The sequence below is a fragment of the Mobula birostris genome, chromosome X (genome assembly GCF_030028105.1).
Source record: "Mobula birostris isolate sMobBir1 chromosome X, sMobBir1.hap1, whole genome shotgun sequence".
Taxonomy (NCBI): Eukaryota; Metazoa; Chordata; class Chondrichthyes; order Myliobatiformes; family Myliobatidae; genus Mobula; species Mobula birostris.
Window position 1 is genome coordinate 2,008,174 of NC_092402.1, and position 16,241 is coordinate 2,024,414.

General features: G+C 64.3%; 1 protein-coding gene across 1 annotated transcript in view; it reads right to left on the reverse strand.

The window, feature by feature from the left end:
• Positions 1-16,241, reverse strand: part of tubg1 (tubulin, gamma 1) — a 72,587-nt gene that overhangs the window by 23,244 nt on the left and 33,102 nt on the right. Inside the window, exons 6-7 of the mRNA XM_072249111.1 lie at positions 8,857-8,983; positions 8,669-8,755 (exon numbers count right to left, since the gene is read on the reverse strand). Of these exons, the coding sequence (XP_072105212.1) occupies positions 8,669-8,755; positions 8,857-8,983 (214 nt within the window). The remainder of the gene's footprint in view (positions 1-8,668; positions 8,756-8,856; positions 8,984-16,241) is intronic.

Here is a 16,241-nt window from a genome sequence, read left to right on the forward strand (position 1 = left end):
CCCATATCAATAAATGGTAACTGCTTATTCACTTTACGACATTCTGGCTTATGAACCGTTTCATAGGAACGCTCTAACTTCGGATGGCGGGGAAAACCCGCTATATATATATATATATATATAGCGGATTCCGGGTGAACGAGCAGTCTTTGGGGTAACGCAGGTCTGTGTCTCTACCGTTGCCTCGGTCACGCTTAGTGCTCGGTGATGAGTGGCGGTGTTTTTTTGTGTGGTGGGGGAGGAGGGATTGTTGCTTGCTGCCGCTTAGGGGCGGGGGTGAGGGAGGTGGGGGGGACTTTAGGGTGCTAACATTTGACTGTTGTTTATCCTTTGGGGCGCTCTTCTGATTTTGTGGATGGTTGTGAAGGAAAAGCATTTCAGGATGTATTTTGAAAACATTTCTCTGACACTAAATTGTACCTTTCTGAAACCTTTTCATATCACTATTAGAAGTGTGCCGAGATTCGATGTGAACATCCGAAACTTCTGCAGATGTGTGGTGGAGACCGTACTGACTGTCTGCATCACAGCCTGGTATGGACACACCAATGCACTTGAAAGGAGAATCCTATAAAAGGTAGCAGAGTCGGCCCAACACATCACAAGTAAAGCGCTCCCCCACCATCGAGCACATCGACATGACACGCGGTCGTAGGAAAGCAGCGTCCATCATCAGAGATCCTTACCACCCAGGCCTTGCTCTCTTGTTGCTGCTGCCATCAGGTAGAACACACAGGAGCCTCAGGACCCACACCACCAGGTTCAGGAACAGTTATTACCCCTCAACCATCAGGAAGGAGGTACAGGAGCCTCAGGACCCACACCACCAGGTTCAGGAACAGTTATTACCTCTCAACCATCAGGAAGGAGACACAGGAGCCTCAGGACCCACACCACCAGGTTCAGGAACAGTTATTACCACTCAACCATCAGGAAGAAGGTACAGGAGCCTCAGGACCCACACCACCAGGTTCAGGAACAGTTATTATCCCTCAACCATCAGGCTCTTGAACAAAAGGGGACAACTACACTTATCTATTGAGACGCACCCGCAGCCACTTTAAGGTCTCTTTATCCTGTTATTTCACGGCCTCGTTACTCATTGCAATCAACTCACATTTGCATTTGCACATTTATTTGCCTCCTGCACTCTGGCTAATCTTCCTTTGATCCTGTTTACAGTTACTATTCTATAGATTTGCTGAGCATGCCAGCAGCTCAGAGAATCTCAGGGCTGTGTGTGGGTGACATGTCTGTACTCTGACAGTAAATTTTACTCTGAACTTTGAATGCAAGGAGCGTGTACTGTAGAGGCAGAGTGTTCAGCAGTCTCACAACCTGGGAAAACAGGCTGTTATCCAGCCTAAGTCCCTGATCTTATACTGCACTACTGTCTGCCTGATGACAGATTGTGGGAAAAAAGCGAGGAGCTTGTTCCCACACATTTGCATGTCAAATGTCCAACGTGTCAAAATGACGAACTGCTTTTACTTCCGCTCAAAACCCCTGTCCAAACTGGAAACGAGTGAAGTAGATAAGGGGAAGAGCAGGCTGTGGGGGGGAAGTGGGAAACGTTGAGGGGCACCATCCGGGTAGAACGAGTGTGATGTTGCTGGGGAATCAGCTACCCTGTTTACAGGGACTGATGAGAGCAGTCTGACACTGGCTGGAAGTCAGGAAGGAGTTCCCACGTCAGTCTTGATATAATCAGCAGCAACTTTATGAGGTACACCTGCTTCCTAAAGCAAATATCTGATCCAACAATAATCTGGAAGCAACTGAATGCATCAGAGCATGCAAACGTGGTCAAGAGGTTCAGTTGTTGTGCAGACCGAACATCAGAATGCAGAAGAAATGGGATCTCAGTAACTTTGACTGCTGGTTGCAGACAGGGTGGTGTGAGTATCTTAGAAAGCCCAAGGATTGACACACAGTTTCGAAGGTTTATACAAAATGGCGAAAACAAAAAAAAAACATCCAGTGACTGGCAGTTCTGTAGGCAAAAACACCTTGTCAGCGAGGTCAGAGTGCGTCAGTGAGTCAGGGAGCACGGGAGAGCGTCTGTGAGTCAGGGACGACGGGAGAGTGTCTGTGAGTCAGGGAGCACGGGAGAGCGTCTGTGAGTCAGGGACGACGGGAGAGTGTCTGTGATTCGGGGACAACGGGAGAGTGTCTGTGAGTCAGGGAGCATGGGAGAGCGTCTGTGAGTCAGGGACGACGGGAGAGTGTCTGTGAGTCAGGGAGCACGGGAGAGCGTCTGTGAGTCAGGGACGACGGGAGTGTGTCCGTGAGTCCGGGAGGAAGGGAGAGTGTCCGTGAGTTGGGGAGGACGGGAGAGTGTCCGTGAGTCGGGGTGGGGGAGAGTGTCCATCAGTCGGGGTGGGGGAGAGTGTCCGTGAGTCGGGGACGACGGGAGTGTGTCCGTGAGTCAGGGACGACGGGAGAGTGTCCGTGAGTCGGGGACGACGGGAGAGTGTCCGTGAGTCAGGGACGACGGGAGTGTGTCCGTGAGGGGACGACGGGAGAGCGTCCGTGAGTCGGGGACGACGGGAGAGTGTCCGTGAGTCGGGGAGGACGGGAGAGTCTCCATGAGCAGGGGACGACGGGAGAGCGTCCATGAGTCAGGGACGACGGGAGAGTGCCCGTGAGTCGGGGAGGACGGGAGAGTCTCCGTGAGCGGAGGAGGACGGGAGAGCGTCCATGAGTCGAGGACGATGGGAGAGTGCCCGTGAGTCGGGGTGGGGGAGAGTGTCTGTGAGTCGGGGATGACGGGAGAGTGTCTGAGAGGACGGGAGAGTATCCGTGAGTCGGGGAGGACGAGAGAGTGTCTGTGATTCGGGGACAACGGGAGAGTGTCCGTGAGTCGGGGAGGACGGGAGAGTGTCCGTGAGTCGGGGAGGACGGGAGAGTCTCCGCGAGTCGGGGACGACAAGAGAGTGTCCGTGAGTCGGGGAGGACGGGAGAGTGTCCGTGAGTCGGGGACGACGGGAGAGTGTCTGTGAGTCGGGGAGGACGGGAGAGTGTCCGTGAGCTGGGGACGACGGGAGAGTGTCCGTGAGTCGGGGACGACGGGAGAGTGCCCGTGAGTCGGGGAGGACGAGAGAGTGTCCATGAGTCGGGGACGATGGGAGAGTGCCCGTGAGTCGGGGACGACGGGAGAGTGTCCGTGTGTCGGGGAGGACGGGAGAGTGTATGTGAGTTGAGGAGGACGGGAGAGTGTCCATAAGTTGGGGACGACGGGAGAGTGCCCGTGAGTCGGGGTGGGGGAGACTGTCTGCGAGTCGGGGATGACGGGAGAGTGTCCGAGAGGACGGGAGAGTGTCCGTGAGTCGGGGAGGACGAGAGAGTGTCTGTGATTCGGGGACGACGGGAGAGTGTCCGTGAGTCGGGGATGACGGGAGAGTGTCCGTGAGTCGGGGATGACGGGAGAGTGTCTGTGATTCGGGGACGACGGGAGACTGTCTGTGATTCGGGGACGACGGGAGAGTGTCCGAGAGCCGGGGACGACGGGAGAGCGTCCGTGAGTCGGGGACGACGGGAGAGTGTCCGTGAGGGGATGACGGGAGAGTGTCCGTGAGTCAGGGACGACGGGAGTGTGTCCGTGAGGGGACGACGGGAGAGTGTCCGTGAGTCGGGGACGACAGGAGAGTGAATGTGAGTTGGGGAGGACGGGAGAGTCTCCATGAGCAGGGGACGACGGGAGAGCATCCATGAGTCGGGGACGACGGGAGAGTGCCCGTGAGTCAGGGTGGGGGAGAGTGTCTCTGAGTCGGGGATGACGGGAGAGTGTCTGAGAGGACGGGAGAGTGTCCGTGAGTCGGGGAGTACGAGAGAGTGTCTGTGATTCGGGGACAACAGGAGAGTGTCCGTGAGTCGGGGAGGACGGGAGAGTGTCCGTGAGTCGGAAGGACGGGAGAGTCTCCGCGAGTCGGGGACGACAAGAGAGTGTCCGTGAGTCGGGGACGACGGGAAAGTGTCCGTGAGTCAGGGAGGACAAGAGAGTGTCTGTGATTCGGGGACGACGGGAGAGTGTCCGTGAGTCGGGGAGGACGGGAGAGTGTCCGTGAGTCAGGGATGACAGGAGAGTGTCCGTGAGTCGGGGACGACGGGAGAGTGCCCGTGAGTCGGGGTGGGGGAGAGTGTCTGTGAGTCGGGGATGACGGGAGAGTCTCCATGAGTCGGGGACGACAAGAGAGTGTCCGTGAGTCGGGGAGGACAGGAGAGTGCCCGTGAGCCGGGGACGACGGGAGGGTGTCCGTGAGTCGGGGAGGACGGGAGAGTCTCCGCGAGTCGGGGACGACAAGAGAGTGTCCGTGAGTCGGGGACGACGGGAGAGTGTCTGTGAGTCAGGGAGGACGAGAGAGTGTCTGTGATTCGGGGACGACGGGAAAGTGTCCGTGAGTTGGGGAGGACGGGAGAGTGCCCGTGAGTCGGGGATGACGGGAGAGTGTCCGTGAGTCGGGGAGGACGGGAGAGTCTCCGTGAGTCGGAGACGACAGCAGAGTGTCCGTGGGTCGGGGAGGACGGGAGAGTGTCCGTGAGTCGGGGAGGACGGGAGAGTCTCCGTGAGTCAGGGAGGACGGGAGAGTGTCCGTGAGTCGGGGAGGACGAGAGAGTGTCTGTGATTCGGGGACGACGGGAGAGTGTCCGTGAGTCGGGGAGGACGGGAGAGTGTCCGTGAGTCAGGGATGACAGGAGAGTGTCCGTGAGTCGGGGACGACGGGAGAGTGCCCGTGAGTCGGGGTGGGGGAGAGTGTCTGTGAGTCGGGGATGACGGGAGAGTCTCCATGAGTCGGGGACGACAAGAGAGTGTCCGTGAGTCGGGGAGGACAGGAGAGTGCCCGTGAGCCGGGGACGACGGGAGGGTGTCCGTGAGTCGGGGAGGACGGGAGAGTCTCCGCGAGTCGGGGACGACAAGAGAGTGTCCGTGAGTCGGGGACGACGGGAGAGTGTCTGTGAGTCAGGGAGGACGAGAGAGTGTCTGTGATTCGGGGACGACGGGAAAGTGTCCGTGAGTTGGGGAGGACGGGAGAGTGCCCGTGAGTCGGGGATGACGGGAGAGTGTCCGTGAGTCGGGGAGGACGGGAGAGTCTCCGTGAGTCGGAGACGACAGCAGAGTGTCCGTGGGTCGGGGAGGACGGGAGAGTGTCCGTGAGTCGGGGAGGACGGGAGAGTCTCCGTGAGTCAGGGAGGACGGGAGAGTGTCCGTGAGTCGGGGAGGACGGGAGAGTGTCCGTGAGTCGAGGGGGACGGGAGAGTGTCTGTGAGGGGAGGACGGGACAGTGTCTGTGAGTCGGGGACGATGGGAGAGTGTCCGTGAGTTGGGATCGACGGGAGAGTGTCTGTGATTCGGGGACGGTGGGAGAGTGTCCGAGAGCCGGGGACGACAGGAGAGCGTCCGTGAGTCGGGGAGGACGGGAGAGTCTCCGTGAGCGGGGGAGGATGGGAGAGTGTCCATGAGTCGGGGACGACGGGAGAGTGATCGTGAGTCGGGGTGGGGGAGAGTGTCTGTGAGTCGGGGATGACGGGAGAGTGTCCGAGAGGACGGGAGAGTGCCCGTAAGTCGGGGTGGACGGGAGAGTGTCTGTGAGTCAGGGATGACGGGAGAGTGTCCGTGAGTCGGGGAGGACGAGAGAGTGTCTGTGATTCGGGGACGATGGGAGAGTGTCCGTGAGTCGGGGAGGACGAGAGAGTGTCCGTGAGTCGGGGACGACGGGAGAGTGCCCGTGAGTCGGGGTGGGGGAGAGTGTCCGTGAGTTGGGGAGGACGAGAGAGTGTCTGTGATTCGGGGACGACGGGAGAGTGTCTGTGAGGGGACGACGGGAGTGTGTCCGCGAGTCGGGGAGGACGGGAGAGTGTCCGTGATTCGGGGACGACGGGAGAGCGTCCGTGAGTCGGGGACGATGGGAGAGTGTCCGTGAGTCGGGGACGACGGGAGAGTGTCCGTGAGTCGGGGACGACGGGAGAGTCTCCGTGAGTCGGGGACGACGGGAGAGTGTCCGTGAGTTGGGGAGGACGAGAGAGTGTCTGTGATTCGGGGACGACGGGAGAGTGTCTGTGAGGGGACGACGGGAGTGTGTCCGCGAGTCGGGGAGGACGGGAGAGTGTCCGTGATTCAGGGACGACGGGAGAGCGTCCGTGAGTCGGGGACGATGGGAGAGTGTCTGTGAGGGGACGACGGGAGGGTTTCTGTGAGTCGGGGTGGGGGAGAGTGTCCGTGAGTCGGGGACGACGGGAGAGTGTCCGTGAGAGGATGACGGGAGTGTGTCCGCGAGTCGGGGATGACGGGCGGGTGTCCGTGAGGGGACCACGGGAGAGTGTTCGTGAGTCAGGGATGATGGGAGAGCGTCCGTGAGTCGGGGATGACGGGAGAGTCTCTGTGAGTCGGGGTGGAGGAGAGTGTCCGTGAGTCGGGGAGGACGGGAGAGTCTCCGTGAGTCGGGGAGGACGGGAGTGTCCATGAGAGGATGACGGGAGAGGGTCCGCGAGTCGGGGATGACGGGAGTGTCCATGAGAGGATGACGGGAGAGGGTCCGCGAGTCGGGGATGACGGGAGAGTGTCCGTGAGAGGATGACGGGAGAGTGTCTGTGATTGGGGGACGGTGGGAGAGTGTCCGAGAGCCGGGGACGACAGGAGAGCGTCCGTGAGTCGGGGAGGACGGGAGAGTCTCCGTGAGCGGGGGAGGATGGGAGAGTGTCCATGAGTCGGGGACGACGGGAGAGTGATCGTGAGTCGGGGTGGGGGAGAGTGTCTGTGAGTCGGGGATGACGGGAGAGTGTCCGAGAGGACGGGAGAGTGCCCGTAAGTCGGGGTGGACGGGAGAGTGTCTGTGAGTCAGGGATGACGGGAGAGTGTCCGTGAGTCGGGGAGGACGAGAGAGTGTCTGTGATTCGGGGACGATGGGAGAGTGTCCGTGAGTCGGGGAGGACGAGAGAGTGTCCGTGAGTCGGGGACGACGGGAGAGTGCCCGTGAGTCGGGGTGGGGGAGAGTGTCCGTGAGTTGGGGAGGACGAGAGAGTGTCTGTGATTCGGGGACGACGGGAGAGTGTCTGTGAGGGGACGACGGGAGTGTGTCCGCGAGTCGGGGAGGACGGGAGAGTGTCCGTGATTCGGGGACGACGGGAGAGCGTCCGTGAGTCGGGGACGACGGGAGAGTGTCCGTGAGTCGGGGACGACGGGAGAGTGTCCGTGAGTCGGGGACGACGGGAGAGTCTCCGTGAGTCGGGGACGACGGGAGAGTGTCCGTGAGTTGGGGAGGACGAGAGAGTGTCTGTGATTCGGGGACGACGGGAGAGTGTCTGTGAGGGGACGACGGGAGTGTGTCCGCGAGTCGGGGAGGACGGGAGAGTGTCCGTGATTCAGGGACGACGGGAGAGCGTCCGTGAGTCGGGGACGATGGGAGAGTGTCTGTGAGGGGACGACGGGAGGGTTTCTGTGAGTCGGGGTGGGGGAGAGTGTCCGTGAGTCGGGGACGACGGGAGAGTGTCCGTGAGAGGATGACGGGAGTGTGTCCGCGAGTCGGGGATGACGGGCGGGTGTCCGTGAGGGGACCACGGGAGAGTGTTCGTGAGTCAGGGATGATGGGAGAGCGTCCGTGAGTCGGGGATGACGGGAGAGTCTCTGTGAGTCGGGGTGGAGGAGAGTGTCCGTGAGTCGGGGAGGACGGGAGAGTCTCCGTGAGTCGGGGAGGACGGGAGTGTCCATGAGAGGATGACGGGAGAGGGTCCGCGAGTCGGGGATGACGGGAGAGTGTCCGTGAGGGGATGACGGGAGAGTGCCCGTGAGTCAGGGACGACGGGAGAGTGTCCGTGAGAGGATGACGGGAGTGTGTCCGTGAGTCGGGGATGACGGGCGAGTGTCCGTGAGGGGACGACGGGAGAGTGCCCGTGAGTCAGGGATGATGGGAGAGCGTCCGTGAGTCGGGGACGACGGGAGAGTCTCTGTGAGTCGGGGTGGAGGAGAGTGTCCGTGAGTCGGGGACGACGGGAGAGTGTCTGTGAGTCGGGGACGACAGGAGAGTGTCCGTGAGGGGACGACGGGAGAGTGTCCGCGAGTCGGGGACGACGGGAGAGTCTCTGTGAGTCAGGGTGGAGGAGAGTGTCCGTGAGTCAGGGTGGAGGAGAGTGTCCGTGAGTCGGGGTGGAGGAGAGTGTCCGTGAGTCGGGGAGGACGGGAGAGTGTCTGTGAGTCGGGGTGGAGGAGAGTGTCCGTGAGTCGGGGATGACGGGAGAGGGTCCGCGAGTCGGGGATGACGGGAGAGTGTCCGTGAGGGGATGACGGGAGAGTGTCCGTGAGTCAGGGATGATGGGAGAGCGTCCGTGAGTCGGGGACGATGGGAGAGTCTCCGTGATTTGGGGCCAACGGAGAGCGTGCGTGAGTTGGGGACGTGAGTTGGGGACGAGAGAGGGGACGAGAGAGGGGACAAGAGGGGGGCAAGGGGGGGAGAGAGGGGAGGGCGAGAGAGGGGGCGAGAGAGAGAGGGGCGAGGGGGGGAGAGAGAGGAGGGAGAGAGAGAGGGGCGAGAGAGAAGGGGCGAGAGAGAAGGGGCGAGAGAGGGCATTCAGTCAGGGTCAACACATTTCCTTTCACCAATCTCCCAGTTCTCCGGCCAATAAGCTCTATTTTCTGGATGTCTAAGCGAGCAAGTGAGCACCAGGTTTTACTTACCAGCTGATTGATCTGGGAAAAGGACGGGTTTTGGATGTGAAGCCTGTCTGTGGCAATCCGATTGAGTGCTGTGTTGTCAAGAACAACCTTCAAACAAAAATCACACAACAGCATCTGAGTCCTGGACAGCAAATCATTGCACAGCACCTCCCACCTGAAACGGACCCCGTTGACGTGGGCTGACTTACCACACAGTCTGCATTTTGAGTCAGTCTCTTCAGTGTCAGCAGAGAGTTGTATGGCTGCACCACCACATCACTCATCTCATCCTGATTGGGGAAGACGGAGTATGTCTGAACCAGCTTCTTTGGGTACCTTCAGAGATGTGAGACAGATCGGTTTGGAAACGCTGCACTCTTCAGAATAGTCAGACTTTCAAAGTCAGCGAAACAATACCGGTAGAACTCAAATTGGTAAAAAAAAAAATCTGAAAAGGACAAATTAACCGGACACTATCATCTACAGGACCCGATGATCTATAATCCAAAGTTCCTGCAGGGACCAGATGAGTGGAGAGACAGAGAGAAACAGAGAGGGGCGGGGGGGGAAGGGAGGTGGTTCGAGAGGCAGGGGTAGCGAGAGAGGGGGATGCGACGGGGGGGCAAGACAGGGGGGGCAAGAGGGGGGAGGGGGAGAGAGGGGGGAGGGTGAGAGAGGGGGGAGAGAAAAGAGGGGGGAGAGAAAAGAGGGGGGAGAGAAAAGGGGGGCGAGAGGGGGGAGGGGAGGGGGAGGCGGGGCAAAGGGGACGAGAGAGGGGACAAGAGGGGGGAGAGAGGGGAGGGCGAGAGAGGGGGCAAGAGAGAGAGGGGCAGGGGGGGCGAGAGAGGAGGGAGAGAGAGAGCGAGAGAGAGGGGGCGAGAGAGAGGGGGCGAGAGAGAGGGGGCGAGAGAGAGGGGGGCGAGAGAGAGGGGGGCGAGGGGGCGAGAGAGGAGGGAGAGAGAGAGGGGGCGAGAGAGGGGAGGGCGAGAGAGGGGAGGGCGAGAGAGGGGTGGGCGAGAGGGGGCAAGAGAGGGGCAAGGGGGCAAGAGAGGAGGGAGAGAGAGAGGGGACGAGAGAGAGGGGGCGAGAGAGGGGAGGGCGAGAGAGGGGAGGGCGAGAGAGGGGAGGGCGAGAGAGGGGAGGGCGAGAGGAGGGAGGGCGAGAGGGGGCAAGAGAGGGGCAAGGGGGCAAGAGAGGAGGGAGAGAGAGAGGGGGCGAGAGAGAGGGGGCGAGAGAGGGGAGGGCGAGAGAGGGGAGGGCGAGAGGGCGCAAGAGAGGGGCAAGGGGGCAAGAGAGGAGGGAGAGAGAGAGGGGGCGAGAGAGGGGAGGGCGAGAGAGGGGAGGGCGAGAGAGGGGAGGGCGAGAGAGGGGAGGGCGAGAGAGGGGAGGGCGAGAGGGGGGGCAAGAGAGGGGAGAGGGGGCGAGAGAGGGGGGGCGAGAGAGAGGGGGGCGAGAGAGGGGAGGGCGAGAGAGGAGGGGAGGGTGAGAGAGGGGAGGGCGAGAGGGGAGGGGAGGGCGAGAGAGGAGGGGAGGGCAAGAGAGGGGAGGGCGAGAGAGGAGGGGAGAGCGAGAGAGGGGAGGGCGAGAGGGGAGGGCGAGAGGGGAGGGCGAGAGGGCAGGGCGAGAGAGGAGGGCGAGAGAGGAGGGTGAGAGAGGGGTCGAGAGAAGGAGGAGAGAGAGGGAGGTGAGGGAGAGGGCGAGAGAGAGGGTCGGGGGGGGCGAGAGAGGGGGGCGAGAGAGGGGGCAAGAGAGAGGGGAGGGTGAGAGAGGGGGGCGAGAGAGGGGGGGGCGAGAGAGGGGTGGGCGAGAGGGAGGTCGAGAGAGGGGTCGAGAGAGGGGGCGAGAGAGGGGGCGTGAGAGAGGAGGGCGAGAGAGGGGGGCGAGAGAGGAGGGGGAGGGCGAGAGAGGAGGGGAGGGCGAGAGAGGAGAGGGCGAGAGAGGGGAGGGCGAGAGGGGAGGGGAGGGCGAGAGAGGAGGGGAGGGCAAGAGAGGGGAGGGCGAGAGAGGAGGGGAGAGCGAGAGAGGGGAGGGCGAGAGGGGAGGGCGAGAGGGGAGGGCGAGAGAGGAGGGCGAGAGAGGAGGGCGAGAGAGGAGGGCGAGAGAGGGGTCGAGAGAAGGGGGAGAGAGAGGGAGGTGAGGGAGAGGGCGAGAGAGAGGGTCGGGGGGGGCGAGAGAGGGTGGCGAGAGAGGGGGCAAGAGAGAGGGGAGGGTTAGAGAGGGGGGCGAGAGAGGGGTGGGCGAGAGGGAGGTCGAGAGAGGGGTCGAGAGAGGGGGCGAGAGAGGGGGGCGAGAGAGGGGGCAAGAGAGAGGGGAGGGTGAGAGAGGGGGGCGAGAGAGGGGTGGGCGAGAGGGAGGTCGAGAGAGGGGTCGAGAGAAGGGGCGAGAGAGGGGGCGTGAGAGAGGAGGGCGAGAGAGGGGGGCGAGAGAGGAGGGGGAGGGCGAGAGAGGAGGGGGAGGGCGAGAGAGGAGGGGAGGGCGAGAGAGGAGAGGGCGAGAGAGGGGAGGGCGAGAGGGGAGGGGAGGGCGAGAGAGGAGGGGAGGGCGAGAGAGGAGAGGGCGAGAGAGGGGAGGGCGAGAGAGGGGAGGGCGAGAGAGGGGAGGGCGAGAGAGAAGGACAAGAGAGGGGTTGAGAGAAGGGGGAGAGAGAGGGAGGTGAGGGGGAGAGCGAGAGAGAGGGTCGAGGGGGGGCGAGAGCAGAGGGATGAGAGAGAGGGGGCGAGAGAGAGGGGATGAGAGAGAGGGGGCAACAAAGGGGGGGGCGAGAGTGGGAGGCGAGGGGGGCGAGGGGGAAGGAGGCGAGGGGGCGGGAGCGAGAGAGGTGAGGGCAAGAGAGGGGGTCAAGAGAGGGGGGGCAAGAGAGAGGGGAGGGTGAGAGAGGGGGCAAGGGGGGGTAAGAGGGGAGGGCGAGAGAGGGGGCCAAGAGAGGGGGCAAGAGGGGCAAGAGAGAGGGGAGGGTGAGAGAGGAGAGGGCGAGAGAGGGGTGGGCGAGAGAGGGGTGGGCGAGAGGGAGGGGTGAGAGAGAGGGAGGTCGAGAGAGGGGGCAAGAGAGGGGGCGTGAGAGAGAAGGGCGAGTGGGGAGGGCGAGAGGGGAGGGCGAGAGAGGGGGGCGAGAGAGGGGGGGAGGGCGAGAGAGGAGGGGGAGGGCGAGAGAGGAGGGGAGGGCGAGAGAGGGGAGGGCGAGAGAGGAGGGGAGGGCGAGAGAGGAGGGGAGGGTGAGAGGCGAGGGCGAGAGAGGAGGGGAGGGTGAGAGAGGGGTCGAGAGAAGGGGGAGAGAGAGAGAGGTAAGGGGGAGGGCGAGAGAGAGGGTCGAGGGGGGGCGAGAGAGAGGGGGCAACAAAGGGGGGGGCGAGAGTGGGAGGCGAGGGGGCGAGGGTGAGGGAGCGAGAGACGTGAGGGCGAAAGAGGGGGTCAAGAGAGGGGGAGCAAGAGCGAGGGGAGGGCGAGAGATGGGGCAGGGGGAGCGAGAGGGGAGGGCGAGAGAGGGGGGCGAGAGAGAGGGGATGAGAGAGAGGGGGCAACAAAGGGGGGGTGCGAGAGTGGGAGGCGAGGGGGTGAGGGTGAGGGAGCGAGAGAGGTGAGGGCGAAAGAGGGGGTCAAGAGAGGGGAGCAAGAGAGAGGGGAGGGAGAGAGATGGGGCGGGGGGGCGAGAGAGGGGGCCAAGAGAGGAGGGAGAGAGAGGGGTGCGAGAGAGAGGGGCGAGGGGTGCGAGAGAGGAGGGAGAGAGAGAGGGGGCGAGAGGGGAGAGCGAGGGGGGGCAAGAGAGGGGGAGAGGGGCGAGAGAGGGGGCAAGAGAGGGGGCGAGAGAGGGGGCGAGAGAGGGGGTCGAGAGAGGGGGCGAGAGAGGGGGCGAGAGAGAGGGCGAGAGAGAGGGGGCGAGAGAGAGGGGGCGAGAGAGAGGGGGCGAGAGAGGGGGCAAGAGAGGGGAGGGCGAGAGAGGGGAGGGCGAGAGAGGGGAGGGCGAGAGAGGAGGGGAGGGCGAGAGAGGAGGGGAGGGTGAGAGGCGAGGGGAGGGTGAGAGGCGAGGGCGAGAGAGGAGGGGAGGGCGAGAGGGGAGGGTGAGAGAGGGGTCGAGAGAAGGGGGAGAGAGAGAGAGGTAAGGGGGAGGGCGAGAGAGAGGGTCGAGGGGGGGCGAGAGAGAGGGGATGAGAGAGAGGGGGCAACAAAGGGGGGGCGAGAGTGGGAGGCGAGGGGGCGAGGGTGAGGGAGCGAGAGAGGTGAGGGCAAAAGAGGGGGTCAAGAGAGGGGGAGCAAGAGAGAGGGGAGGCAGAGAGATGGGGCAAGGGGGGGGCGAGAGGGGAGGGCGAGAGAGGGGGCCAAGAGAGGAGGGAGAGAGAGGGGTGCGAGAGAGAGGGGCGAGGGGTGCGAGAGAGGAGGGAGAGAGAGGGGGCGAGAGGGGAGAGCGAGGGGGGCAAGAGAGGGGGAGAGGGGTGAGAGAGGGGGCGAGAGAGGGGGCAAGAGAGGGGGCGAGAGAGAGGGGGCGAGAGAGGGGGTCGAGAGAGGGGGCGAGAGATAGGGCGAGAGAGAGGGGGGCGAGAGAGAGGGGGCGAGAAAGGGGGGCGAGAGAGGGGGTCGAGAGAGGGTCGAGAGAGAGGGGCGAGAGGGGAGGGTGACAGGGGGGGCGAGAGAGGGGAGGGCGCGAGAGAGGAAAGGGCGAAAGGGGGGGCGAGAGAAAGGGCGAGACGGGGTGAGAGAGAGGGGGCAAGAGAGATGGGGGCAAGAGAGTGGGGCGAGAGTGGGATCAGAGAGAGTGGGGCGAGGGGGGCGAGAGAGGGGGTCGAGAGGGGGGCAAGAGAGAGGGAAGAGTGAGAGAGGGGAGGGCGAGAGGGGAGGGCAAGAGGGGAGGGCGAGAGAGGAGGGGTGAGAGAGAGGGGATGAGAGAGGGGGCAACAAAGGGGGGGCGAGAGTGGGAGGCGAGGGGGGCGAGAGTGGGAGGCGAGGGAGGCGAGGGGGAGGGAGCGAGAGAGGTGAGGGCGAGAGAGGGGGTCAAGAGAGGGGGGCAAGAGAGAGGGGAGGGCGAGAGAGGGGGCAAGGGGGGGGCGAGAGGGGAGGGCGAGAGAGGGGACCAAGAGAGGGAGCAAGGGGGCAAGAGAGAGGGGAGGGCGAGAGAGGGGGGTGAGAGAGGGGGGCGAGAGAGGGGTGGGCGAGAGAGGGGTGGGCGAGAGAGGGGTGGGCGAGAGAGGGGTGGGCGAGAGGGAAGGGTGAGAGAGAGGGAGGTTGAGAGAGGGGGCGAGAGAGGGGGCGTGAGAGAGGAGGACGAGTGGAGAGGGCGAGAGAGGGGGGGGCGAGAGAGGAGGGGAGGGCGAGAGAGGGGAGGGCAAGAGAGGGGAGGGCGAGAGAGGAGGGGAGGGCGAGAGAGGAGGGGAGGGCGAGAGAGGAGGGGAGGGCGAGAGAGGAGGGGAGGGCGAGAGAGGGGAGGGCGAGAGAGGGGAGGGCGAGAGAGGGGAGGGCGAGAGAGGAGGGGAGGGCGAGAGAGGAGGGGAGGGCGAGAGAGGAGGGGAGGGCGAGAGGGGAGGGGAGGGCGAGAGGGGAGGGCGAGAGAGGAGGGCGAGAGAGGAGGGCGAGAGAGGAGGGGAGGGCGAGAGAGGGGAGGGCGAGAGAGGGGAGGGCGAGAGAGGGGAGGGCGAGAGAGGGGAGGGCGAGAGAGGAGGGTGAGAGAGGGGTCGAGAGAAGGGGGATCGAGAGGGAGGTGAGGGGGAGGGCGAGAGAGAGGGTCGAGGGGGGGCGAGAGAGGGGGCAAGAGAGAGGGGAGGGCGAGAGAGGGGCGAGAGAGGGGAGGGCGAGAGAGGGGAGGGCGAGAGAGGGGTGGGCGAGAGAGGGGTGGGCGAGAGGGAGGTCGAGAGAGGGGGCGAGAGAGGGGGCGAGAGAGGGGAGGGCGAGAGAGGGGAGGGCGAGAGAGGGGAGGGCGAGAGAGAAGGACAAGAGAGGGGTTGAGAGAAGGGGGAGAGAGAGGGAGGTGAGGGGGAGAGCGAGAGAGAGGGTCGAGGGGGGGCGAGAGCAGAGGGATGAGAGAGAGGGGGCGAGAGGGGATGAGAGAGAGGGGGCAACAAAGGGGGGGCGAGAGTGGGAGGCGAGGGGGACGAGGGGGAAGGAGGCGAGGGGGCGAGGGGGAGGGAGCGAGAGAGGTGAGGGCAAGAGAGGGGGTCAAGAGAGGGGGGGCAAGAGAGAGGGGAGGGTGAGAAAGGGGGCAAGGGGGGGTAAGAGGGGAGGGCGAGAGAGGGGGCCAAGAGAGGGGGCAAGAGGGGCAAGAGAGAGGGGAGGGTGAGAGAGGAGAGGGCGAGAGAGGGGTGGGCGAGAGAGGGGTGGGCGAGAGGGAGGGGTGAGAGAGAGGGGGCAAGAGAGGGGGCGTGAGAGAGAAGGGCGAGTGGGGAGGGCGAGAGGGGAGGGCGAGAGAGGGGGGCGAGAGAGGAGGGGAGGGCGAGAGAGGAGGGGGAGGGCGAGAGAGGAGGGGAGGGCGAGAGAGGGGAGGGCGAGAGAGGAGGGGAGGGCGAGAGAGGAGGGGAGGGTGAGAGGCGAGGGCGAGAGAGGAGGGGAGGGTGAGAGAGGGGTCGAGAGAAGGGGGAGAGAGAGAGAGGTAAGGGGGAGGGCGGGAGAGAGGGTCGAGGGGGGGGCGAGAGAGAGGGGGCAACAAAGGGGGGGGCGAGAGTGGGAGGCGAGGGGGCGAGGGTGAGGGAGCGAGAGACGTGAGGGCGAAAGAGGGGGTCAAGAGAGGGGGAGCAAGAGCGAGGGGAGGGCGAGAGATGGGGCAGGGGGAGCGAGAGGGGAGGGCGAGAGAGGGGGCCAAGAGAGGAGGGAGAGAGAGGGGTGCGAGAGAGAGGGGCGAGGGGTGCGAGAGAGGAGGGAGAGAGAGAGAGGGGGCGAGAGAGGGGTGGGCGAGAGGGAGGGGTGAGAGAGAGGGAGGTCGAGAGAGGGGGCAAGAGAGGGGGCGTGAGAGAGGAGGGCGACTGGGGAGGGCGAGAGGGGAGGGGAGGGCGAGAGAGGAGGGGAGGGCGAGAGAGGAGGGGGAGGGCGAGAGAGGAGGGGATGAGAGAGGGGGCAACAAAGGGGGGGGCGAGGGGGGCGAGGGGGGAGTGAGCGAGAGAGGTGAGGGCGAGAGAGGGGGTCAAGAGAGGGGGGCAAGAGAGAGGGGAGGGCGAGAGAGGGGGCAAGGGGGGGCGAGAGGGGAGAGCGAGAGGGGGACCAAGAGAGGGAGCAAGAGGGGCAAGAGAGAGGGGAGGGCGAGAGAGGGGGGCGAGAGAGGGGTGGGCGAGAGAGGGGTGGGCGAGAGGGAAGGGTGAGAGAGAGGGAGGTTGAGAGAGGGGGCGAGAGAGGGGGCGTGAGAGAGGAGGACGAGTGGGGAGGGCGAGAGGGGGGGCGAGAGAGGGGGGCGAGAGAGGGGGGGCGAGAGAGGGGGGCGAGAAAGGGGGGAGGGCGAGAGAGGAGGGGGAGGGCGAGAGAGGAGGGGAGGGCGAGAGAGGAGGGGAGGGCGAGAGAGGGGAGGGCGAGAGAGGGGAGGGCGAGAGAGGAGGGGAGGGCGAGAGAGGAGGGGAGGGCGAGAGAGGAGGGGAGGGCGAGAGAGGGGAGGGCGAGAGAGGGGAGGGCGAGAGAGGGGAGGGCG